Source organism: Perna viridis, chromosome 7, assembly GCF_037379345.1.
Source record: "Perna viridis isolate PV_CMFRI_1.1 ecotype Kerala chromosome 7, ASM3737934v1, whole genome shotgun sequence".
In the NCBI taxonomy this organism is placed as follows: domain Eukaryota; kingdom Metazoa; phylum Mollusca; class Bivalvia; order Mytilida; family Mytilidae; genus Perna; species Perna viridis.
The window spans coordinates 41,409,058-41,436,097 of NC_142451.1; the positions used below are offsets into that span (position 1 = coordinate 41,409,058).

The 27,040-nt window shown below is 31.0% G+C and overlaps 2 protein-coding genes across 6 annotated transcripts in view; one reads left to right on the top strand and one right to left on the bottom strand.

The window, feature by feature from the left end:
- On the bottom strand, positions 1 to 17,132 carry LOC148612737 (phosphatidylinositol 4-phosphate 5-kinase-like protein 1). Of its 3 annotated transcripts, none has more exons than XM_088594427.1 (10): positions 17,085 to 17,132; positions 12,152 to 12,376; positions 11,037 to 11,102; positions 10,213 to 10,370; positions 9,557 to 9,625; positions 8,417 to 8,507; positions 7,563 to 7,658; positions 6,281 to 6,353; positions 5,489 to 5,645; positions 1 to 4,674 (listed from the first exon to the last, which is right to left on the bottom strand). In XM_088594427.1, exons 2-10 carry the CDS (start codon positions 12,332 to 12,334, stop codon positions 4,254 to 4,256), a joined length of 1,314 nt encoding a protein of 437 aa, XP_088450553.1. In that variant the 5' UTR covers positions 12,335 to 12,376; positions 17,085 to 17,132; the 3' UTR covers positions 1 to 4,253. The 3 variants fall into 3 exon arrangements, with proteins under 3 accessions (XP_088450553.1, XP_088450555.1, XP_088450552.1); XM_088594429.1 differs by having other exon boundaries at positions 7,563 to 7,616; positions 16,977 to 17,104; XM_088594426.1 differs by having other exon boundaries at positions 16,977 to 17,104.
- Positions 17,018 to 27,040, top strand: part of LOC148612738 (small RNA 2'-O-methyltransferase-like) — an 18,381-nt gene continuing 8,358 nt past the window's right edge. The window contains exons 1-7 of one of the 3 annotated variants that reach the window (XM_088594431.1): positions 17,018 to 17,182; positions 17,744 to 17,840; positions 21,889 to 22,069; positions 22,650 to 22,897; positions 23,390 to 23,572; positions 24,167 to 24,335; positions 26,256 to 26,458. In XM_088594431.1, coding sequence (XP_088450557.1) covers positions 21,908 to 22,069; positions 22,650 to 22,897; positions 23,390 to 23,572; positions 24,167 to 24,335; positions 26,256 to 26,458 — 965 coding nt within the window. In that variant the 5' untranslated portion in view covers positions 17,018 to 17,182; positions 17,744 to 17,840; positions 21,889 to 21,907. Of the gene's footprint in view, positions 17,183 to 17,743; positions 17,841 to 20,656; positions 20,677 to 21,888; positions 22,070 to 22,649; positions 22,898 to 23,389; positions 23,573 to 24,166; positions 24,336 to 26,255; positions 26,459 to 27,040 lie in introns of those variants that run through there. The other 2 variants (XM_088594430.1, XM_088594432.1) reach the window with 2 other exon arrangements.

The window sequence follows — 27,040 nt, forward strand, 5'->3', positions numbered from 1 at the left end:
TTAAAAATCAACAAGGTAATTTATTGTTGAATAAAACAAAAGTCCATTACACATGTTTCAAAAAAAAAGGTTTTAAGCATAAAACCGGACAACAATATCACAGTTGCGTCAATCACTTAGAATTGGAGGTATTTATAGATCTATCAAAAATAAATTATAAAATTCATATTTAAACTTCAATTTCAGATATATCACAGTTAGTCGTATAAAACAAAATTGAATAATATTACAGAAACAAATGACACTAAATAACTGAAGTGTCAGTATCATCTGCAATCAGTAGATGACAGGCTAATATGTAATATTGTACTTATTTTTTTTAGCCACTGTTATATACTCATTTATCAGATTCAAATAATACTATATACAGCAGAAATAGAATTAAATTGTAAACGGTTTAAAATCTGGTATACAGTGTCTTGATTGGTCAAATCTCCCATAATTCTGTGCACAGAAAATTATTCACAAATTAGAACTATAACAAAGCTCTTTATATACATCTCGAATCGACTATATATTTGGCCGACTAGGCAATCCCGGGACAAAAAGTGTTATAACATGAATTCAAAGAAAATGTGAGCTATCCATTGAGTAAAAAAATGAGAAAAACTTGTATTGAGATTAAAAAATGTCATAATCATAATGAAATTTTAACCACAAAGATAAAATGAACATAATAAGCCTGCATCAGGGTCAAACTATAAGCCTTTTCTGCACAGTGCAATCAGATCAAATGAGCTACAGCATCTACACTTGGTTTGTGTCTTAATACACCAAATACGGTATAATGTTCACATGTTTATGGTTTTAACAAATAATTTACATTATCACTCAAAAGTACAATAACAATCATCTCACATCATCTGAATATGTGTTTTTTTTTAAATCACAGTTCGCGAAAAAAAATACTATGTAATATTTGTAAAGAGGCCACAATGAAAATTCTTGATTTAAAGTTTCCAATCTAAAGCAAAAATGTCGAAAATGTATTTTTAACGTTATTAATTTGTGTTCATTTCAACCATCAGATTTCTTTTATTTAGTTACATTATATGTTTTTTTCCTATAGATCCCAATTAAAATTATGATTACAAAATTGATTACTTGAAAAATGGTTTTGATATTGGCCCTACCAGTGGTCAGAATTCAAAGGTAGTGACATATGTCATTTATCAAATTTTAAGTGATATTCAGTTAGACAGCTATTTAAGACAACGTTGGTCAGACATATTTTGCAATTGCTGATGCAAGTGAATACTGTAAACTGTAGAATTTTAGCGACAGTTTAATTTTCTCTTTTTTCGAAGTGAAACCTGTAAAGCAAAAATGATAATTAAACTGTTGTGAATATTGTCTTCTTAGTACATCGAATTAAGATAAGAGGGAAAATTGCGAGTTAAAAAATTGTCTAAAAAGATTAAAAAAGGCACAAAAAAATACAGCGAGAAAATTTCGCATTTTACAGTAAAGATAGTGATATATTCGAACTTCATGATATGTAACCAAGATTCAATATGTCAAATCGTTGTACTTCATTTAGATGAAGTTAGTCAAACTTATTTACAATATCTATAACTTCGTGTGTCTAGTTAATTAGCCTATTTACATTGTATTATAGGCTACAATTATTTACGTTTATTTATATTTATTAAAAAAAAAACCCTCAACCTTTGAAAATATTTAATTGACCTGCCTTATGAGAGCTACACATTTGAATAAGATAAGTGGGAAAAAAAACAAAACATATTTTAAAAGACAACATACGTCACATGAATCACGCAATGAACGTCACATGAATCGCGCAACGAACCTTTAAACCTAAAACAAGAACACGACATTTTATAGCATTAAAATACAACAAAATCTCTCTAAAACGAACACTGAATAATCCGATGACCTGTCTAAACTAAACAATTTCTGTAAGTCTCTATATATAATTTTCAATGTTCTTTCAGCTTGATAAACAAACCACGTGCCTATCAGACCAAACCAAATTTTAGTCAAAAAAGGGAGTACAGGTTGTGAGAATTACGTAGTGGGTGAAATCTAATTTTTGACATCTTTACTATTTTTCATGGAACTTGCTACTCACAGAACTAAACTATTATTGCATTCATTTGAAAAATTGGAAATAATTTTACAAAAATGAACTACAAGGGTAACATACTACGTGTACAATCTATGTCATGAAACATAGGTGTCTGACATTCTAAAAGAATTGGAGCTGATTTCGATGGGGTTGTAGCAGTTTTGAATAAGGATGAAAAATAATTAAGGTGGGGGAAATATTACCATATAAATTTGTGGATTTTGACATCCATGATTCAAAAGCTAAGAGTCTAGATTAAAACTAATGAGGGAGGGAAGCATTTCTTTTATTGTTTTTATAGTCCCCCTTTTTGTTAATGTGGCAACCAATTTAGGCAATGAAGTGCACTGAAAAGAGATGAGAAATGGCCTGAAAATTAAGAAATTGATTTTTAGGCCTTATTGTTTTAGTTTAATTTATATCCTCTTTTATAATATGATAAAACAATTCAAGATGTTTTAGAAATACATTAAATCTTTTCTATACTGAAAAATCAGAGAATCTACATCAAGATATTCATACATCATAGAAACATTCTTAGACTATAATTTATCACAGAATACTTGAGTCACAGATGCTGTAAATTGAGCACATTTTCTATATAACACGAAAAAGCACAATTACAATACAAAATTCACAGTAAACATTGAATGGATAATTGTGTTAATTTCAGGGTACACAGTTTAAGGATGATACCTTCAAAATCACACAAATGTGGATATTTTGTATCTGATTTCACAGCTATATTTCAACAATAGCATTAAAATAGAGATAATTTCATGACTCTTCCAGTGATCTCTACAATGTTTTATACAACACAGATATCTTTAAATGTACTGCAATAGGTAATAAAACTTCTTAATCCTATATACTACAAATACTGAATAAAATGTAAAATGAACTTATGAACTCAACCTGACAGATTTGTTTCAATCGAAATTTTAAAAATTTACGTAACACTAAACTACAAAAGATGTTTCCCTATTGATTAGTATACCTAGGATTAAATTATTTCCAGATCCAATCTCCTCATATGAGAAGGAATGAATCTTCTCCAGAGAGAAGTTTACCACCATTACAAAAATGTTTTCTCAAGAAAGAGGTTTACCATCATAGCAAACAAAAATCCCCTCTAGGGAGAAGTTTACATTCACAGTGATTAAATCTTCTCCAGGGAGGAGTCTACAATAATAACAAAGACAATTATTTCAAGTCATTGTTTCTCGAGGGAGAAGTTTATCTTCTGAATGAGGTTCACCTTCACTGAGATAAAATCTTCTCCAGGGAAAAGTTTATCTTCAGTGACAAAATCTTCTGAATGAGGTTTACCTTCACTGAGATCAAGTCTTTTCAATGGAGAAGACTTTTAAATGAATTTAAAATTTAAAAACTATGAAGACAAAAGTAACAACCAATCCAGCCACTATAAATTTACAAATAAAGAATTCAGCCATATGTAAATTTAAGTGATGTCAATGAAGAACAGCACTAAATTGTTCCAAAAATTATGCACTAGTATAGTAAAAATAAATTATTACATTCATAAAATGTTTGACTAGTAAAAGGGTTTCAGTGTGTTCATAAGACAGTTTATATCCACTCAATGATATTTCTTATTAAGATGATTAAATCATAAAAAATAAAGATAAAACCAAGTTTATAAGAAAAAGCTAGTTTTCAATTAAAATGATACTTAATAAATGAATGAAGTATTGATATTTGTGAAGTGGGAAATTCATTAATTGATTTGATATCATCCCTCTTATAAAAAACTAATACCAGTAAGAATAACACAAGCAGCTATGAGATTACAGATCATCCAAAATAAGGTAAAATAACAGATTTGTTCATAATTAATGTCAAAACTTCCTCTTTTGTTATATCCTGGATTTGCCATCACATGACCAATTCATCATTAACAGGTGTTGCTAGAAAAGCAAAATATGCAAATCCTACCGGTGCACCTGGTCCATACTAAGTTGTTATTTAGTGGAGTCAAGGTTGCTCATTTAATCTCTAATATTTCTTATTTTCATTCCCTTATTTCTGTTATTAATGTTGCTTAGACTGTTTTCTTGATCCAGTCTTTGTCCCATGAAAAACTGATTCTTTTTGTTCCCTTGATCAAACTTTTTTAAAAGCTGCGGATATCTTATATGTTTGACTACATAGTTCTCTCACTGATAAACTTTAAAAATCTCTCAGCGTATTCATCAGGTGGTACTGTAGAATGATTGGTAGAGAAGTATTTCACAGTTTTAAGCAGTCTACCCATTCTTTGTCTACATTCATACATTGTGAAAAAGTCAACAATACCGAAATAGTATCGATATTCTGCACCGTTAATAACATGTAAAGTATTACGGCATGTCAATAAAAGTCGACGATTTGACTGCTTAAACTCAGCACTTCCTGAATCCGTGAGAAATTCTGGAACAGTGTATTTAGTTCTACTATTACTTTGGCCTATTTTGTTCATTGCTATATTTTCTGTGCTGGAAGCAGGTTGTTTGAGCAGGTTTTCGTTGTGTAGTGGGTTGTGAGGTTCAGGGTTTAATGCTTGAGTATTAGGAGTACCATATGATCTAAAAGAAACAGAAAACATTAGTTTTGTTGCATGACAAATCAATGTGTTTATTATTTTCCATGGCTAAACTAATCTGTTGGTGCTAAAAATAGCTAGAAATAGTATGCAAACTTATAATTAGAACCCCACACAATTGAAATGAACACACATCTTTAACACTTACTTTGATTAATCTCCCTTTCTATTGGCCTACATTCATACATATCTACATATGATGCCTTAACTTCATATAAAAGTTTTTGAAGATCCACTAAAGCAGAGTTGTCCTTATAAGCATTTAAGATCTAAAACCCTTTAGGCAGAATATATTAACTAACTTGGCACCAAACAATATTTATATTTTTTTGTGCACACCTACGTTTATCAAAATCCATGCATTGTTTTTACAGAATATGTGAACAGTTGGACAAGATAATTCCTACAAATCAGCAAACTTAGTTTATGTGGATATAAAAAAGGAAATAAGGGATAAGTTCAATTTCAACAGATTTATATAAGGTTTACATACATATGCATTGACACTAGTATGAAAAGACTCCAGATAATTTTTGGTTTTAGAGAGGATTCAGGTCTATTATAGGTTTGTATTAACAGGCTTTACTTTATTTTTGAATTTTAAAAAATGAAGAAATTTTGGACTACAACATCGCTCATTCACTAAGTGTTTTGTTGTCAGTTTAAAGGGATTCAACTTCTGCCAAAAAAATGCACAATTCATTGTTGAAATGCATTTACTTTTATCACAATTATTCTCTGGATTAACATTATTTTAAATTATGTCAACAAACATATATGAAGTGTGTTAAATTTACTTTTTGATTCGGATAAACACATCTCCAACTGATTCTTTAATCTCTAAACTTGTGATTCTGTGTCTCCCAATTAAAAGGCTGTAATCTTGAACACCAATTTGGCGTAGAAATTCTACATCTATCTGTAGCTGCCGCAGGAACCAACTTTTCTGAATCCCTAAATTAAAAACAAAAAATAGACTAAAAATTTAGCAAATTATATTATGTTTGATAAATTATAAAAATAATATAATTGTAAAAACTATCATGAAAACATACTGTTTTTATCTGGATTTTTTTTTTATTTTATACATAAAAAATTTACATAAGGAAACATGGAATATATAGGAGTTCATACAAATATAAAAAAAAATAGACCGAAGACATTTGAAAGTTGCCTATCAAAGTTAAATATTTTGAATATATTCTAAAATACAAAAATCCTTGTTCTTTTTATCCAACAATGACATCAGTTAACAAAAGAAAAAGCAACAAGAACTCAGCAATGCTCCCTACAGTATACCCCTACTCCCCTTCCGAAAAACATATATGATCAACATATGAAAAGTTGTCGAACAAGAAGTAGATGTTGCTTTATTCTGACATAAATTTCTTGATAAAGCAAACCTATGTAAAACTGCTTTGAAAACTATAAAGTGACTGTGATGAATAATTGCAGAGAAATTGTAGAGAATGTAGAGAAAGAAGTATTGACTTACAAATGTACGTCTAATTGAACAGACAGATGGACACCAAATTCACTTTATACCTCCCTCTTTCAAAGCAGGGTGTATAATAAGTGAATCAACTCACCTAAATCAATATTTTCCTCCAGAAAGTTAACATCCTTATAAATTGTCATATAATTGCTACCAGGAGGATTTGGCTAAAATTTGAAACAGATCATGTGTTAAAGAATGTTTCACTTATGCTACACTTGTCAATTTTAATAGAAGTACTAACTCACAAATATTTAAAAAGTTCATTTTATGGTACAGATGAACTAGGCTTAATATTGAAGAAGGAAAACATTTTCAATGGGAGATAAATTAAGTAAAGATATGAGTTACATTGGACATTAAGACAGACAGACAGACTAAATATTCATAAGCTCTATTTTTTCATCAGGGAAATTAAAGGTGATAACAACTTATTTGGTAATTCAGTTGACACTAAATGCAATTCATGGATTATCCAATGTGTTTTTTTCATGATTTCTTTATCTTGAATAAATGAAGTGAAAATAAGTCCTTTTTTGAATGTAAGATGAGATGGATCCAGAGATTTTGAAAAGGGGCTTGTATAATAGCATTTGCTAATTCTTTGCCCATATTTGCATAAAATCAAAAAAAAAAAATCCAAAAAATGAGGGGTTCCTGACCTTTGGAACCATCCCCTTGATCTGGATAATTTATCAACAATAAAACATCTCATCAATACTTCTTTCAGCCAGAAAATCTTGTTGGCATAAGGCATTCTGCCTTTATATTACTATAAGTGGAGGGTCTGGGTTTTTGATGCTTGATAAAAAAAATCTGGTTTTCAATTCTTTTCCCCACACAATCAGTTGTAGAAGAATATCTATCTAAATAATACATTTTTTGTGTGCAATATTCAGACTTAAACTAATCATTTTGGACAATACATAAGATAGGTTTTAGAATAACTTTAGACTAAACTGTGGCTGTATGTTCTAGAGCAGATATTTCATGCATTTCCAGAGTAGAATGTTTGCCTAAAAAAAGACCCTAGCTAGCTGTTTTGTAATAGTCTGCCATGCTGAGTCAGATCATTTTGTTCTAGCTCACAGAGGTACAGGTAACAACCCATGGGTAATCAAGTCACCTCAAAAAAGCACACAATTCTGACACTGACCCAACTAGTTATCTTCTATATGCCTTGTGCTTGACACAGAAGCAGTGAGAACCAATTAAAAGTCTTTGAATAACTTTTGAATAAAACAAAATATGATAAAATGTTTAGTGCTTAAGGGAGGCAACTCTAAAGGTAAAAAAAATATGAGATCTAAATACTTTTAGGAGAGCATGATTTCAAAAAATTACTGGTTTTTTCTGTACAATCAGTAATTCCATACCTTTTGATATCTATTCTTCAAACAGCCTTTCAGATCAAATTTACTTTCTATTCTCTGTGGAGGGTAGAATATGTTTTGCATAGCTAGAAAATTGGTCTGTAAAATTTAAAATCATTTTATGCAAAATTGAAAAAAAAACATAAAAGATTTGCTTCGTTCTTTTTTTTTTTTTTTTTTGTTTTCTTTTAATCATTTCAAATCTAAATCAAAAGTCATGAGATTGACTTATATTTGTATTTTGTTTTCATATTTTTTACCCTATAAGCTAAAAGAAAAGGATTGTTGGTTAGTGCTTAATGTGTGCTTTGCATAAACTAAGATTATATAAAATACTTAAAAACTTCATGCTTAAAAGTAAAATAAAGGATTGAAAGTTTCCCCATGTTGATTTATTTATAGTAGTCATTTTCACAGGGTAAATAGCAAAAGTAATGTCCTATATATGTAGTGGGTCTGAAGCATGAATGGCTCAAATTCGTTATGTTGAAAATGACATAATTCAGAAGTAACCATTTGACATTTTAAAGTGGAAGTCTTTCTTATCCCCATTGTCATGACATTATTTTCAGTATTGTCATGACATTATTTTCAGTAACAAGGCATCATCCCCAAAGTTGATAAATTATGAAAATTAAATCATCATTATTAAAAGTACAATTAATTAAGTTAAACTTGTATAATTTTCCTAATTACAATCTGTATATGAAATTTGTATTGACAAAAATGTTTTAAAATATGCTGTATGTTAATATCTTCATATGAAGATAAAAGATTTTCACTACTTGTTTTAACAAGAGGTTCTACACACATAACTCCATCCCTCGTAGACAAAGCCTAAAATTATATTAACATACCTTAGGACAACCAGGGCCTTCAATGGTATAGACTCCTAAGAACTTTACTATGAGTGAATGAGGATGTATGTGGAAATGGTCTAAATATTGCCTGTATTACAAAATAAATATAATACTGTGAAAGTACTATTGTTCATGGGGGTACCAATTTTATTGGTTTTTGTGGATAGGCCACACCACGAAATTCAGTTCCCATTGAAAAGGAGATTTCCATTGATGTGTATACTGAAAACCTCAAAACCACAAATTCAAGAATCCATGAACTTGTGCTTCTTCTGTAATCCACAAATTAAAATACTTTTACAGTAATATTATACCAATACTAAAACATTCAACATTCCTACTTCAGTGTGTATATGTGCCATGCTAACCTTATGAATTTATTGTGTCAATTCAGCAAATATTTTGCAAATCATGTAGACGAAGTGAGTAATTAGTCAGTTATGTGGGCATGGTTTATCAAATGCATGTGACATCTCTTAGTTTAAAAATTTCAAAATATTGCAATTGTTTACATAAGTATTTGATGGCTGTTCCATAACAATATATGTACTGAGGGATGCACTTTTTGCCAGGGGACTTACCAACATAAGCAATATCAAGTTAAATCTTTATACTTCAATCTATTTGTGTGTCAAATGTTTTGGCAACCACCCAAGTGTTTTTAAAAAAAATCAATGTGTCTATCCACTATATCTGCATGTTTTAATGGAACAGCCTTGAGAAAGTTTAGCATTATTAGTTGCTATTGTTTAATACCATAATCCATGTACATGTAATTTCACAATCCACTAACAGATTTTTGTTAATATTGCAAATATGAATTTGCAGCTCTGTACATGCATTAAATGTAGGCATTGATGTATGTGTACATTGTGAGTCCTGTTAGTTTCTGGCATTTCCATGGAGTTTCATCTGATCTAAAAATTCAGCTGATATTATATGTGGCCTCAATAGGTAGTAAACGGCTATCATTTTGACAGTATTTCATAAATTTATGAAAAAATCTTTTTTCGAATAATTGGGATTAATTGTCATATACAATATGATTACTCAAAAAAATATATTTAGTCTTACACCAAGTAAAGCATTTACAAAATAAACAAATTTAGCAGATAAAACTGAGCCATATCTACTTACAGTAGGAAAGACTTGAAAATATCAATATTATGCTGCTTGTCTGTCTTTAGTATATATTCCTGATCATTGCTTAAAAAAAAGACAATAGTGGAAGGATATTAAGTGTTTGGGTTGTTAATTTTCATGGATTCTTTCAAACAAATGTATTCCCCGATACCATATAAGTGGTTATATTTGCGGTGATTTAATTTTCGCCATATTTCGCTGACAAAGTTGGAACATGAAAATTAAATCATTTGAAATATTTGAGGATAAGACAGAGTTATTCATCTTTGTCCTATTCATTTAACTCTTTTCTGCTGGAGAAAATTACATTAAGCAAAAAAAAAACCTCAGCGAGTATTTGAGGAAGAAATGGAATTTTCCACAAGCGAAAAAAAAAACAGTTATATGGTATCTATTGTTTTTGTTTTAAAACATAAAGTTTTCTAGTGCAAAAATCAAATAGACAGGTATTATTTTTGGGATTTATTGACCATCCTGAGAACTAAAACACAGCAAAAATTAATACATTTACAGTAAATATGATATAAACAAGAGTAATTAGTGTCCAAGAAGGGAAACCCCCACACATCTGTGGCTTCTAGGCAAAGTTCATAACTACCACCTATAATTTTTTTTCTTCTAAAACTTATTCTTGTTGTAAATTTTCTAACCTGAGGTAAAAATCTTGCCCACTGCGTGAATTACTCATGAATTCCATGTAGGGCAAGTCTTCAGGAGCTATTGCACTGAGGTAATGGTCTTCACTTACACTAACTGCTTGTCGTAAAGAGGCAAATACAGCACTGCTATGACTCATAAAGGTGAATTTCTGTAGAACCAAAGACAAAAATTTGATAATTCTGTACTTTTGTTTTAGGTAGTAACTCAAAACAATATTACATGTACGAGTATATATATGTATAGTATTAAGAAACAAAAGCTGTCTTAAAGTACAACACACCTGTCCCCCTTTTTGTGCTTAAAGGTTTATAAATCTTAATCAACAAATTGAAATACAATTTGAAAAACAAATAAAATTGAATAGAATCTTCCTTCCAACAGCACAAACATTTTACAAAGAAATCTTGTGAAAACAGGCAAATAAAGATATATAGAAATATCAATAGGTTTAAAAGTTTGAAAAAGTTTCCTTTTTATTTATGTAATTTTCATTCAGGCCAATTTAAAATATTTAAGGAATGACTGTTATATTTTTTCAGTCTATGAAAAAATAACCTCAATCATGTGGTGCACACTAAATTACGAGTAAACAATTAAGCAAGGTTGATGACGTCACAGTCACATTACAAAATTTGGTCTATGAGATGATGGACAAAAATTTTTCACCAATCAGAAAGCCTGTTACTTCTGAAATTAAATTATTCAGTTTTAAATCAAACAACCAAGTTTACACTATAAACTGTCCATGGCATATCAGAAACTATATGCGCAAATACGTATTTAAATTCACATTAAACTGTTAACAAATACTTACCTTTCCAGATTTAGAGATGAATTCTTTAACGTGAACATGCTTATAATCCTCTGGAGTAAGTTCTCTCTAAAAGACACAAAGGCATTCAAATCAAGTGTATGTAACAACAGTGTACTTTCAAATTTAATATCTTTTAAATTTCTCAGTGCCCTCTCTAGAGCAAAATGGAGGGGCAACCCACTCCCCCTGTTTCATGCCCACGGTCCTCTGACCCTATTGAATGAAAAAAAAACCCTTAGTGCCTAACTACAATTATTTGAATGTCACATTAAAATTACACACTTGTCAATTATCTCAAGCCAAGGAAATTCTCAGGTAATTATCAGTGATCAGTGAATTATCACCCCTGATCAATCAGCTAATCAGGGTTATCAAATGATGATTGACAAGTAGAAAATGGTTCCATTAGGATCAATCACCATTTTATGGACAGCCAATCCTTACTTAATAATATAAATTTCTACTGCATAATTGATTTGACAAATACTTTCAATTTAACAGATATAAATTTTGTAGAACCACATGTGTAAACAATTATAAAAATACTCAAAATGTCAGTTATCTCCCTTATAGTTGTCAATCTTTTTCATACTTTATTAATTTTCAGCTAGTTCAGTATATCTTCAAAAGTTGTGTTTGCAATATAGTTATATGAAGTAATATTCCTTTAAACCACTGATTTTTTGTCTTCATCATCAATCATGCAATAGAAAATTAGCTTACTGTTGAACTAATAACAGGAAAACGCTCTTGTATAAGGGGGGTGAATTTCTGAGGATTGAGGAAATGTAGCTAGGGAGCACTTTTTTATTAGACCACCTTCATTTTAAGTAAAAATTTTACAAGTTTTCAAAATTTTAAATTTCATCTAAAAATTTTACATTTTTTCTAATTTTAAAATAAGGTTTGACTGACCAACAAAAAAACATGAGGAAATTACATCCAATGCAATACATTGTAAACTTATTGACACCTTAACAATACTACATAGTCAAGCAACTTTTGCTGAAGAAAATGTTGTGGCATTTGTTATTTCTATTTTAATTTGTAAGCACAGAAAGGAATTTTCTTAGTATGAATTTGCTTAAGAAATAAATAGAAAAATATTTATAAACCTTAGGTCCAAGTTCTTGATGATTCAAGAGTAAATCTTGAATACCCTGTCTAAGTATGTTAAGCATTTTGTACCGAAGGTGATCAACATCAACTTCCACCACTCCTTTCCGATTAAGACGTTTCCGCAACCGTACCCAAACATTGCTACGTCTTGGCTTTCCTTCCACACCAACTTTTGACATTACATTTGGTATCAACTACACCTGGGTAAAAATTTAAGTCATCTGAAATGGAAAAAGTTTTGTCTTTAAGAATCAAGTGCATTGGCAGTGAGCAATACTCTGCTTTGTTTTCATTATAGAGAAAAAAAATTCCTCTTGACATAAATAAAAAGAGTGAGCTAAAAGCAAATGCATCTTCAGCCTCAAAATGGTAAAAATAGCATGTCATATTTTTTTAATGGTGTACATACATGTATATTTGCTGGTTATCATTTATGTGGGGCTGGAACCCATGACTCCAGCACTCTGAATGCATGTATTTGGCAAATTACCCCCCTTCTAGGGCTTTTCAATAATAACGTCTTATATGTAAAACTTATCATAAAAATATGATGCTTAACTATTTACATGCTGTGATAAGTTTTTAACACAAAACAGAAAATTTTGATTACTATGCACTGACTATTGCATAGTGAGTGATGCATCTGGAAGTGGTGAACAAAATAAAACTTTCGTCAGTAGAAATTCTGCATCAAAGATAAATCAAGAAAGAGACCTACATGTACAACCACACTGATGGACATTTAGCTATAGACAGATGTTAAAGTACTTATACTGCATGTACAGTGTTTTATGTAATTAATATTAATCAACTAATTAAATTTTAATAGGTTTTGTTGATTAGCTTAACTGTAAAAGCAACAAGTCTATTGTTATCTGATTGGTTTACCAGACCATCAACAATAGAGACCAGTAGAGGCAATACATGTATATGCCAATTATCCAGTGACCTTCCAATCAAGGTACGTCTTGGGGTGATTTTTCTATAAAACTCATAATAAAAATATACAGGAATATATCCTGTCATGGAGGTATACATTTATCCCTCTACTGAATGATAGTCTCCAAGACCGGTATTTCCCAACTTGTTATTCCAAAGATAAAGAATAGACAAAGAAAATAGAAAATAGAAAATAGACACAGACAACAAAGGACATGAAATAAACAAAAAAAAATGTACAAAGAAATAAAAGTAAATTAGTAACTTAGACTCCACTAAAACCTGGGAGTATGGACCTGAACACCAGTAGCTCGTTTCACCTCTGCTTTTCTAGAAACAACTGCCGAATCACTCATTAAATGTCACACAGACATAAAAGAGGAAGAAAACTATGACACAGTGAACAGATTAGTTCCCATGCTGTAGAAATATACACCATAATGATCCACATTTTGCGTCATGACTTTCAGTATTGACAATAATGCCAGCGATTTAAATACAACTTGTTCGGTACTACGAATCACCGGAATGCCCCGTAATCACCGAAATGCCCCTACAAATCACCGGAATGCCACCGAAATGCCCCTTATTTTGTTGTAAAACTATTAAAATTTTATAAATATTGATTCTATGAGATGTTATGAGGTATATCTACATAATAAAATTTTGATATTTTTACACGAAGATTTTTTATTGAAAGAAATAAATATTAGCATCAAAGAAAGATAACTCTCGCTTATTGAAACATGAATGTACTCTGCATAATAACCGATTACATACAGAAAACGATGCAAGTTTTTATCTGTTTAATAAATTATTTGCAAATCAATTGTATAACAAATAATAATTTATTTATTTTTTGTAAAAAAGGACAATTGAAAAATTGCCCTTTTTTTAATCTTGCCGATCATAAGTTCTACCGCTCGTCGTTCAAGGGTCATTTACATAATTATACAAGCTAATTATAAATCAGATCTGAGAATTTAATAATTATCACCAAAATGCAATCTTAATTAGTTAATTTCTAATGAAGAGACAATAATTTTTGACACTAGTTTTTTTATGATCTTAAACTTGTATTTGATCTTCCGCTTCTCATCATTAAAAAATAAAAATGTATATAAGGTTAAATATATTTATGTTCTACAATCATACCACATTCTGATATTCAGTATGGCTGGGTTATACCCCTGCACTGAATGCAAAAATGAATGTGGTGAAGGCACCATACAATGTAATTTGTGCACCCGATGGTTGCATGTTCAATGTGTACCCATGTCCGATGTGCAGCTCAAGTCATGGTCGCAACCCATGCTGACCTTCCTCTGCCGCAAATGCTGCTTTGTGAATGGCGAGTTTGACCTGCAGAAATCCTTGCAAAGGTAAAATTTCATTTATATATTTTTTTTAAATCCGGGTTCATATATTTATTTATCAAGTCTATCATAATTAGTACCATACTGAATTTTTCCCCACGGAGAATTACACTGTACATTGTGAATTGAATCGTTCAATCGTTAACTCCACCGAATACTTGAATTTTCCTCTAGGTAGTATTTCAGAAACGTAAATAAATTGAACAGCGTTTTCTTTCAGCTCGTCTACAAGGTTTTTGATGTTCTTTACTATGTCATTTGGTGAGGAATTATCACAAATGTCATTGCCACCAACTAAAATAATCACTATGTCAGGTTTGAAAATCAAGATTTCGTTTATTTTGTTTTGTGGAATATTATCAGCACGCATTCCAGATACCCCAAAGAATTTTACTTCTGGAATTTTTAAGTCACCCTCACAAAATTTTTCAAGTCTAGACACGTAACTTGAACCCACTAGCGCTACTTTGGCCATTTTATTCCAAATGTCCCAGAAGGAGGAATGGCAATGAAATCTTTTTTTGGAATTTATATACAGATTCATAACTAATTGCTATGAGTAATATTCACTCAGAGTGTCTGATTTTAGATGAATAATTGATGAGTTATGTTCAGCTAAATGTCAAATTATTAGTTTAACGGTAATTACCCGGCTTAGATTGAGCAAGATGCAAAGCCGACTAATTATCAACAATCATTTTCTATGAGTAGAGTTCAGAAAATCACAAATTAGAATAACTGTACGATGCATATAATGTGATAAAAATTATTTTTAACTTTAAGAAAAAAAAAAGCGATGTGTTCATAGACGTGTATTTAAATGTTTATTATTCCTGATTTTAAATTTTGAGAGATTAGGTTTTTTTTAATAAAAATTTTCAATACAAACACCGAATTAGTGATTCCTGAAAGATAATAGATGTCAACATTCTGTTTGCAGTGGGGTGTTAATACCTACCGTAAGGAGAACATTACGCAACATTATGCAACAAATATATCTAGCAAAAGATGGCTTCATATAATTGAGCCATACGGTTAATATAATCATGTATACACAATGGCATAACATGTATATACATTGGTATTTAATTAATGTTACAATTTAGCAATTCTACATTTCCTGACATTATAATGGAAATAGAAACCTGAAAACGTTCTTTACTTTTTAAATATTTAATATTCATATGTTGAACTTAGAATAAGTATAATGGATTGTACCAGGCCTTCCTTTTAGAAATGATTTCAATTTTTCTTTTTCCATTCTTATGTGAGAACTTGTAGTACCGCGTTAAATACACGTATATGAACACATCGCTTCGATGATATTAATCTTTTTGTTTCTTTCAATTACAAATTCGTTCAAAGTGATTTTTGAGATTATCTGTTTAATACATTTCAATCGTTTTATTTTAGGCCCATTATTTATACATGACAATAGCGACTTTGAATCATATAGCAATTTCTTCAATCATCTTCGTACAAAACTAGCAGGTCACTAGGCAAAAAGATTGGTCAGCACAAACGAAAAATTAACGAGAGGACAAAGACATTCAAAAAAACGAAAACAAAGTAAATGTTCAGCTAAGTGAATGTTCAGCTGTTTGATATTAACAGTGCGTACGCCGTATCTTGTTGTTGAGATGCCCAGAAATGGGTAGGACTCCACTGTTATTATTAAACCTCTTCGCATGGACATCTAAATTATTTTTTTCAGTTTATTGGGAATAGGTTTTTTTCTGCCACACATCTTGTCATCGTGATTGTTTTTTCTTTTTGTTTGTTTGTATTATATTATATATTATATTATCGTCTTTATTATCAATCAGATGAATTTTAATCATGTTATGTGATTTAAAATAGTAGCTATATGTCATATGCCTGAGACGCTTCTTAAATAGTTGCTGAATGATTTTACATGCTTATTATCATTTATATTTTTATGATGTGTTAATCCTTACATTTTTTTAATAGTAGCTTCATATATTCTGTGTTTTGTAAGAATTTGCTATCTGCTTTGCTGACATATTATTGACTGTGTACCAATAAAAAAATATTATGAACTAATTTCAGCATTTAGTTATCAATTAAAGTCTATGAAGTATAAATCATATTGAGTTTCCACCTGATTACTGGTAATTACTAGAGATTGCGCAACATAGTCTTTATCTCCAATGCGAGTTATCGCTCTTTGAACTAATTGACGCTTCGAGAAACAACACTTTAAAATATTTAATTATGGTAGGAATTATGCATATATGAAAATTTTAAGCATTAATCTTTATGAAATTCATCATGTAAAGTCATTTGAAGGGGCATTTCGGTGATTTCAATGGGCATTCCGGTGATTTGTAGGGGCATTTCGGTGATTACGGGGCATTCCGGTGATTCGTGTTACCCCAACTTGTTTCAAATAAATATTTGTACCCTCTTCTGTTTCTCAGGATACAAATGCCTTAAACTAAAAAAGAAACAAAAATAAAACTATGTAATAAAACGTCAAATCAACCTTCATATATACTGTTCCTAATTAGTGTATAACAATAACTTGGGATTCTTGGCTCTGCAGCTTGGAAACATGTAAACAGGAAGTTACTTTCGGAATAGTACTACTCACGATCGGCAGACGGGAAACGTCACGACTGTTTCGAATATATTTATAACTGAAAGTGAAAGTAAAATAGCATTTTGTGAACATACCAACTGGATTTAAAGGTTTGTATAAAAATGTACATACAGAAATCAATTTTGCAGTAAACATTTATGTTGCTTACTATTCCTGGGGAATATGTAGAGGAGACCCCATAATTTCTGGTTAAGGCGGATTTTTTTTGTTTTAAGTATTTAACTTTAATCACTTACACTAGTTACAGGCACAGGCATTGATCTTAGAAAAAAAATCTTCCATTTACATTTAGTTCTGTAACATAAAACCATGTGTTTTATTTTTATCTTTCATTTTTCATCAGATGTTTTTTTATGTTTTGTTTGTAGTCAAAATTCAAGGCATTTATTCATAGCAGTATCAGTGAATGGGATTGTCCCACTCGCTGGTAAAAATATGCATCTTTGATGTAGAAAGACATTCATTGGTAGTAAAGGTGAATGAGGATTGTCCCGCTCACTAATTGTTAGTGCAAGTTATGTTTAATCCATGTAAAGAAAACAGTTGACAACAAAATTACCTTACACATAATCACAAATCGGGACATATTCAATAATACATGAACTGGCTAAGTAAATAATAAAGCAGTAAAACTAACCATCTTTTTCCAGATCACCAAAAGCCAATGAACTTGAAAACTTAATTCCATGAAAAAGGAAGAAATTTGTAATGAAAATGGTCACTTCGTGTTAACCATTAAACAGACATCAGGAAATTGAAGAAACTCAAAGTGATTAATAAATGTAAAAAATAACATGGATCAATGTCACATTATTGAAATTACAATGGACTGAGGGTGTAAAATATTTTAACAAACAAAATGAAGGATATATGCTCAACATTCTAGCATTCCACTTTCCGGTCACCTGGGGCAAGTGCAATTGTGGTGTGGGAATGTTGTTTACAATGTTCTACTTTCCTTTTGGCAGGTAAAAAACTTGAATTTTTGAAAGGATGTGTTCAGAGTGGAAGGCAGACTTCAAATGTGGGAAAGTTGATCCTCATTTAGAGTTTTCCTGTGAAAATCTATTTTTTTTTAAATGCTAGAATACTGTATGCTTTGTGTGTGACAGGGTCTATTAAACCCTGCTTTCAAAATGATTGAATATTTCCCACCTTTTAGTTATTAAAAAATTATTCAATCAGATGATTCTGCAAATTTAATCAACCATGGCAGAGCAAGATGTCAGCTTCCAAAAGAAATACTTACCACTTTAATTTTGGAATACTTTCTTTCTAATGAGTTTAGTGGAGGTCAGTTGAGCATATTAGTGTGTCTATTAACTACTTTTGTTTATTTAGTTTTCTTAAAACTTCATATTTTTATGAAGTTAAAGTTAATAATGATATTTAGACCTTTACATTTATGTCCAATGATAAAACCTCACATTTTAACTATAACAAAAAATAAAAATATCTGATGAAAACATGAAAGATAAACATAAAGTTTTAGGATTAAATATACCTTACATTTTTTTTTTGACAAGTGCCTGTGGTTCAGTTTTATGGAAAATTAATACATTGTAGCTAACATTTGCAACTAATTGACTTTGTTGATAATGCCCACTGCTGATGTCTCTACCATTCAGGATATGGGAGACTTCCTGTATTGGCTGTAACACACGCTGTGCATCTGCACTAAAAGTTCAAACAAGCACTTCTAAACTGCATGTGTCATTTCTCTAATATGTCACTTCCAAGTTTCAAACAGAACAATTTTGATCCATTCATATTTCTGATCATCTACATATATTGGATCTCACAAATGCTACATGTACATGAACATCCCTATAACTGCATAAGTATACATGTACTAGTAAATTAAAAGTAGGTACACATGTTCTTGTAATGTGTATGTAGGCCTTTCATTAAGAGGCTGTACCAGGTACTTTTACCCTTCTAAGATAATGAAATCCAGAATTTTGAAATTTCATAAAGTTCTTTAAAAGAAAATGATGAAAAGTACCCCCTATAAAAAAAGTACCTGAATTGCAAAAAAAATTATGAAAGCCCTGTGTATGTAGCTATGGAATAAAGATACAGTACAGCAAAAAAAGTAACAAAATAAATTGAACAATAACAACATAAAGTCACTTACAAACAACAGAATAAATTAATTTAGTATAATCATTTAATACAAGTAATATGCCCATTTGTCATTCTGAAAATGGTCAAAGATTTTTCTTGAAAGCTGGAGGCCTATTTCATTAAGGACCAAAGAAAATGTCTGATTTATTTTATTATTTATGCAGTTTACTGTTTTTTAAATGTGTAAACAGTCAAAGAAAACTTTACACATATCTAAAATTTATATGAAAAGACATTTTCAGTGATAATGAGAGGCAGGACGTATGGGCCATATGCCCATTGAAGCTGAAAATGACCCATTAAAGTTGCATGATTTTACTTAGAATGTTTATAAATGGCCCATTAACATCTTGAATACTAGTGATAAATGCTGAAAATGGCCCATTTGAAAAAAAAGTCTTTCCTGACCACTGCATTTTTGTAAGTTTAGTAGCATAATTATATCTTAATATTTTTAAAATCTTGCATATGGTGCCTTTTCCATTATAGTAAGCAAACTAACAAAACAAGCTGCCTGAACACAAATATTGCTTAAAAACATGATTGTATTTTTTTTTTTTAATTATGTACAACTGACCAGTTTTCTCTGTGGTGATTCTGAATTAGTCGAGTTAAAGCTTGGTTTTATGTTATATATATATATATCGATAATTAAACAGATTGTGCTATCAGTAAGGATAAGTAAATTATTTTCATGGTTCTGAGGCTGTCCCATCATCTCTTTCAAGGATGTCCATTTACCATTTTTAATATGGTTTTCAATACAATATGAGTGATAGAGCTACTTGTACTTAAAAAAAAATTGACTTGTTGATTATATGCAATATCGAGTTGTTATATCGCTGATGTCTCAATCAACAGGAATATGTACGATTACTTATAACATACTGTTGGTCTGCGTTAAAACTTCAAACAATTACTTCCTAACTGCATTCTTCATTTGTGAATTACACTTCAGACAAATAAAAACAAAAAAGCACTTTCCTCATCAATTTTTTTAGCAATGATAATAAAAAGAGTAAAAGGCACCCCCATCAAAATTTGGGTGTAGGGGTAAAGATACCTCCCTCCCTTCCTCATCAGTTTTCATGAAAAATGGCCTGAGAACCAAAAAAATAGCTTTGAACAGCCTAAGAGTGTTGAAGATAATCTATTGATTTATTTTCACCTTTACACTTATAAATCTGTGATAAGTCAAAGTGTGTTAGTGAAATTAATTATTACAGTGCAAATCCTGGATGAAAAGTTTATTTTGATTTGTTCAATTTTGATACCTGATGTTTGATTAAAATATATTTTATCTTTCCCACTTCTTATCACCAAGCAAAAATGAAAATCACATGCAATTACGTAATCCAATGATTCATAAATTAAACCCCAGGATGATGCTCCAGAAACATAACAAGAGTTTCACTAGAGACTGAATCAATCATCTGTTTGGTATTGAATGTACCGGGTATTGCCTTATTCAACTCTTTATATCATTATGTATTTATAATCAAAATAATGATGAAATGAATACAAATTCAGCAACTTTGGTTTTCTTGATAACAAAAAAAAAAAAATGGAAAATCATCAAAAGTGCATTTTCAGGGGATACCAGGAAAAAATAAATATTTTTTTTTAAATTTGCACCTATGATGTATCTTATTTTTCTGAATTTTTTTCTATTCTTTCAAGGGCAATAACTCGAATAAGGAGTTGTCCTACAGCTTCTTAGGTTCAACCAAATGGAGACTTTTGAGTGCCTTAATTATCAGAAAGATCGTTTCATCAGTTGAAAGTTTTTTTTCTATCTATTATTGTTTTCAAGGCTTAGGCTGAGAACTACAAACATCATGCTTCACCTTACAAGGGCAATAACTCTATCAAGGAGTCGCCCAACAACCTTGACGCAATACAGACTTTCATAAATCTCCTCAAGCAGAAGAAATGGTTGCATTTATTTTCCAATATCTCTTATAGTTTTTGAGACATATGTAGAAATTGATGACTTGACCCCTGGAGTCTAAATAAGCTATGGCGGCCATGTTTTATGTTTGATCTACAGAATCCAAATGATTTTTAAAGTAAATACAATGCTGGTAACCAAGTTTGGTAATAATCCACTGAATGGTTTCAAAGGAGAAGATTTTTAAAGAAATGTTAATGACAGACAACGACATGGATGGAAAAGCTCAGAAAATGTCAGACAGTCATTTGCTTATTTCAGACATAAAAAGAAATACAATGTTTGTTTTTGATATTCAGTATTGATTTGGTGAAATAATTAAAAGATTATTGCTTTGAAAATATCCTTTCTGATAGATAGAAGAGTTCATTGAATTTGACAGGATTTAATCAATAATTTGATGCAGTCGCTTGTGGCTGTGTAAGTTTCTGTTCATATTGAGATTGTGCATGTTGTTTAAAGGGGTTCAAATTTACTTTCATGATCAGAAAGTCCTGGACTTTTTCCAAGTTAGTAACCAGTGGTTCACTTGAGGAAAATCAAAAACTCCAATTAAGTGTGTATGAAAAGGGCTGGAGATCAAAGACGTGGGTAAATTGAAATTGAAAGTTCCAGACCTCGGACTTCCATTTTGAACCCCTGTATTTGTTATATAATTATTAGAATTAAAGATCAACAGTGTTCAAACTCTTTTTCACATTCATATTATTCCTTTTACAGTCCAGAGTAACACAATATGAATAAAAGCGAAAAGAAGGAGATAGAGGATGATGGTGGAGATAATGATAACAAAGGAGAGGACGAAAATGCTTTAGGGGGTCCTTCTTTCTATCCGCCATTGTATATACAGAGGTACACATATGTAAAGGGAATTCTAGACGAGTTGAAAGCAGAGAGTGTAAGTATATTTCCTTAAGTGTAAGAATCAGGCGAATTGGGAAAAATCTGAAACATGCATGTCAAAACACACCAATCTGACAATGTAATTTCACTCAAGGATACTTTCTCTATTTAAAAAGACCATTATTTAATATCTGCATCACTGGCTTTTCTCAGAAATTTTTCAGTAGAATTTTAGGAAAATGAAGTTTTTGACAGAGTTGTCTGCCCTTAAAATGTTCATTTTCAGTGCATTTCAATGAAATTATAACTCAATTAGCCAAAATGATATGGAAAATGTTGTCTTTTTCCTTGATTTTGATGGTGCTAATAGTCAAATTACACTATCAACATGATGTTTTTTTTTTCATACCATGTATCACCCACTGCCTGATTCTTACAAAGACTGCTACTTAATTGCTAGTATTTTGATTTGATTGAGCATGATTATTTGATGTTCTATGTATAACAAAGTTATTTGATTTTACAAAAATTGTCTCTGATTTTTATATGTTTATCATATTATTTTAAAGTATGTTGCTGTTCAACCACCTCGAACATGTTCTTCTTTAGTGAAAAAAAAAGATTAATTCTTTCAGGTCGTTGACTTTGGGAGTGCTGAATGTGGTATTTTCCGCCATTTAAAGGAAGTCGTGACTTTGTTAAGGATTGACCTAGTTGATTTGGACTCCTCATTGTTGGAGGTCAATAAACACAGGATCAGGCCTTGTTGTTATGACTACTTACAGAAAAGAAACAATCCTCTAAAGGTTCAGATATTTGCTGGAGATGCCACTAGGATTGATGACAGACTGACAGACACAGAAGTTGTCACTATGGTTGAGTTGTAGGTATTCATGTATAGACTTGGAATGTAGCCACAAGTTCAACATTTAGAATGGACATCATGATAATTTTGTTTTCAAAACCAAACACTATTTAAGGAAATCTGTTCAAAATATTTTTTTAGGTAAAGGAGGTAGACCTAGGGTAAGGGACTAAGACTAAGACTAAGAAATTTTATTTAAAGTTGGGTTTCAGTAAAACATAAAACATAAGCTCTGTAGAGCTTTTAGCCGAGATAACTCTTTTCTTTTAGCAATCAATGTCAAATTAAGAATCTAGGTTCAGCAGTTTTATTGTTTGTAAACAACAGGTTTCAATTAAGAGACGCCTCCTTCTATACATAAAAACAAATTTAATAAAAAGTTGGGAGGCAAACCTGTTATTGATTTATTGAATTTTCTGTCTGATTCTCCAGGTCCTTTTATTTTTAATAATTTTATTTTCAATATATTAGTTTAATATTTGTGCTCAAAAGCTGCTATGTTTATTTCAGCATAGAACATCTCTATGAGGAGGATTTACAAAAGGTTGTTAAGATGGTCTTTGAATGCATAAATCCTAAATCTGTTGTCATGACAACACCTAATTATGAATTTAATCAGCTGTTTCCTGGTTCTAGAAAATTCAGACACTATGACCATAAGTTTGAGTGGACAAGACAAGAGTTCCAAACTTGGTAAGCTTATTAATATAACTTCATTTTTACTATAATATGCTTGTTCTCTGGTCTGTTCATCCATCAAGTATACCAGTAAATTCTACAATACTTCAAAAGTATTTGAGGATTTATTATAACAGTTTGGTAGTGTGTTCATCTTTCTGGAAGGATTATACTTTTAAAATTATATAAAGAAATGTATCTGGAGTTTCTTCTTTTTTTCAGCAAGACTGTTATGTCAATGTTGACTGTGACATATTCTATAAATAGATTATATCAGTTTTGAATGTCTTAATAGATTATCACATTTAGCTCTACTGGGCTCACTGAGATATTTTTTTTTGGCTCAAAAGCTGCTTTTATTCTGTATATTTTAAATTATGTAAAGCTCATATACCCATCTCTACATGTGCAGCAAGAATCATTACAAATAGGAGAAGGGACACTGAGGAATTTCAACCCAAAACATATGATGGTTGTCAAAATATTTTCGAAATTGTATGAAAAGAAGAGAAAGAAAATGTACTAAAAAAAAGTAAAAACTCTGAAAGGATTTCTTATGTTAAAGTTATGTAATGGATAATTATCATAATATTCCTCCTTTTTTTCCAGGTGTAATAGTATCTGTGACAAATATAACTACAATAGAAAGTTCTATGGAATTGGAGAAGGACCTGTAGATTCTGAGCATCTTGGTTGTTGTTCACAGGCAGCTGTTCTGACTAGACAGGGAGATAAACATATAATCACATCTGATATTCAGCACATGCAGTATAGCTTGGTAATTAATATTCATCATAGAATAAAATTATTTTAGGCTTTGCACATACATTTAGTATGATTCAAAACATTCGAAAGCAGCTTTCTCAATTTGAATGAATGTATATAGATTTTCAATCACTGTTGTTGTATTGGGATTGGAAATGATGAATATGTCAAAGAAAGACTCACACCGCATGGCAGGCTGCAGCTGGCCCCAAAACAACATTATACACAGGTAAAGCCAAGCAGTTACCCCTATATATTCAAACAATATCAAAAGTAAACTGAACTTGAAAATGAAACAATATATTCAGAGGCCAGAAACAATTGATTTGGGACAAGCTAAAACATATGGTAAAACATTTCATTTACCTTTTGAAAATTAATGCAAGCTAAACTTTTTTGTAGTTGTAACAAGGGTAGGCATTATTTTCATGACCCAATAATAAACTTAGTTGATGATGCATCACTTTTGTGAAGACGCTTACCCTACTGTTGCACCTGGTCCATGCTCCCAGTTTTTAGTGGAGTCCGAGTTGCTCGTTTACATAAAGAACATAAAGTAACTAAAATCATACATACAAAGCAACAAAAGCAAATGAGCAACTCGGACTCCACTAAAAACTGGGAGCATGGACCAGGTGCATTGGCACGGTAAGTGTCCTCTGCTTTTCTAGAAACACTCACCGAGTTGCTCATAAAAAGTCAAGTCCAGGGTAGACGAAAGAGGAAAGGAAAACTATGACACGTTGAACAAATCAGTTTGCATGGTCCAGATGGATACACTGTAATGATCCAGGAGTTCATGATGAAGACCATAAAACTTCTGTAGTGATGATTTCAATCATGCAAATTCTGTAATATGTGATACATCTCAAAAAATGCTACACATTTTTATTTTTGTTATTACTGTTAAGTTGTTTTGTGGGTCTATATGATGAAATGTATTATCATTCATTCCAATCTGTCTGCTATGGGGAGATAATCCACGTTGGAAATCTACTAGTTTCTACTGTATTTTAATGTTACTTACAGAGTTATCTCCCTTAATTTTAAATTCTACAGTATATTCTATATAATATTCTATCTCCTAAGAGCATGGGTTGTATGAAAAGCCACATGATTATATCTGTTAACTAAAACATTTTAAATAAAATATCAAAAATAAAAATATGTAGGCTTTCCAACCATGAATCACATTTTGCATGATTCTTACTTGGAGTGTTACTTAAATGTATACCAAAATATTTTTTTTTTAAATCGTGAAGAAGAGAAAGTCACTCAGTAAAACATTCTTAATATTTCTACGGAGAAATGTAATAAAACATGGGATTTGGTCTATAGTGTTCCATAAAACGTAATATTGCATATTCTTCAGAAATATGCCATAGAATTGGTAAATAAGAAAGACACAAGACATAACTGTATGCCAGTAGGTTGTTTTGTTTTCATGATTCTAGACTCATTTACAAATTGTGTTTTTTGTCTGGTCTGTGAGAAAAATCATTGGAGGCAAGACTAAGATATTGCTTCTTCTGTTTAAGCATGGGCATTCACTTTGAGATTTTAATGCTTAGTTTTCTTATAAGGTTGGTTTAACTTGACCAACTTGTGGTATTTCAATAATATTAAGTTTGTAGTTTTATCAGCATTACTGCATTATACTTTCATATCTGATTCATGTGCCCTTAGTGACTATCAAATATTTGTAACAGATGAGTTATATCTCTGTTGAAAGACTGAGGCACAAGGTCTCAACTTGAAAAAAAATAGCATGTACAAAGAAACAAAAACAATCGAACAACCCTCTACTAAAATCAGAAAGAATGTAGATATTTTTGTGATACATGTACCAGGGAGTTCATTCTCGGCAGTTTATTTCATTAGTCTTCAATGTTGCTTTTAAGGTCTGATGCCTTTAATACGTATCTTTTTATAGATTGCAGAGAGTTCTTATCCGGGAAATGAATTGTCTAACAGGGAACCAGAAGATATTTTGCTATCAGAAGTGACCTACATCCTTTCATTCATGTCACGTGGTTCTGATTACTGTGATGAGGAAGAGACTTGTGCCTGTATACCTCTTGATAGAATACATTCATTCAAATCATTGAAAAATTTGTGTGATATGGAACATCTCAGGTAATATTTTTACCCTCAAGTCAACCAGTGGTTGTTATATTGGAATCATCTATTTCATCATTCCATCCATCCAATTTTCATCACAATTATCCTGACTCTGGAAAAAAATTATTTAAAATCTAGTACCTGGCTTAATACAGACTTGGTATGTGTTGTTAGCAACTTTGTTGCTGTCTGATATCAACTTCCTGTTTTATGGGACTTTCCCTTTTTTCACCATATGGAATGGGTGGGGTATACATAGCACGACAATGCATGCAACTTCATGTTATAGTTGCAGGGTATGATTAAAGCATGATTTTCTTCCTATTTCAGTAGGAATTCCTAGTTTTTTATCAGACATTTCAGTATCTAAAGTTACAGATTTTTATCTGAACAGACAGAAAACAATGTTATTCTAGACCTTACTCCTCTAATTCCTATTTTTTTCTCCAATTTCCTACCTTTTTAAAAATAAGCTAAATCATGTCTGAATCGATTGTTCAGACACAGTCGGTATAGTTTCACTTTTTTACCCTTTGATCTTAAGGATGCTTTTCTATGGAAATGCAAGTCACCTGATCACAATTCTGTTTCCCAATT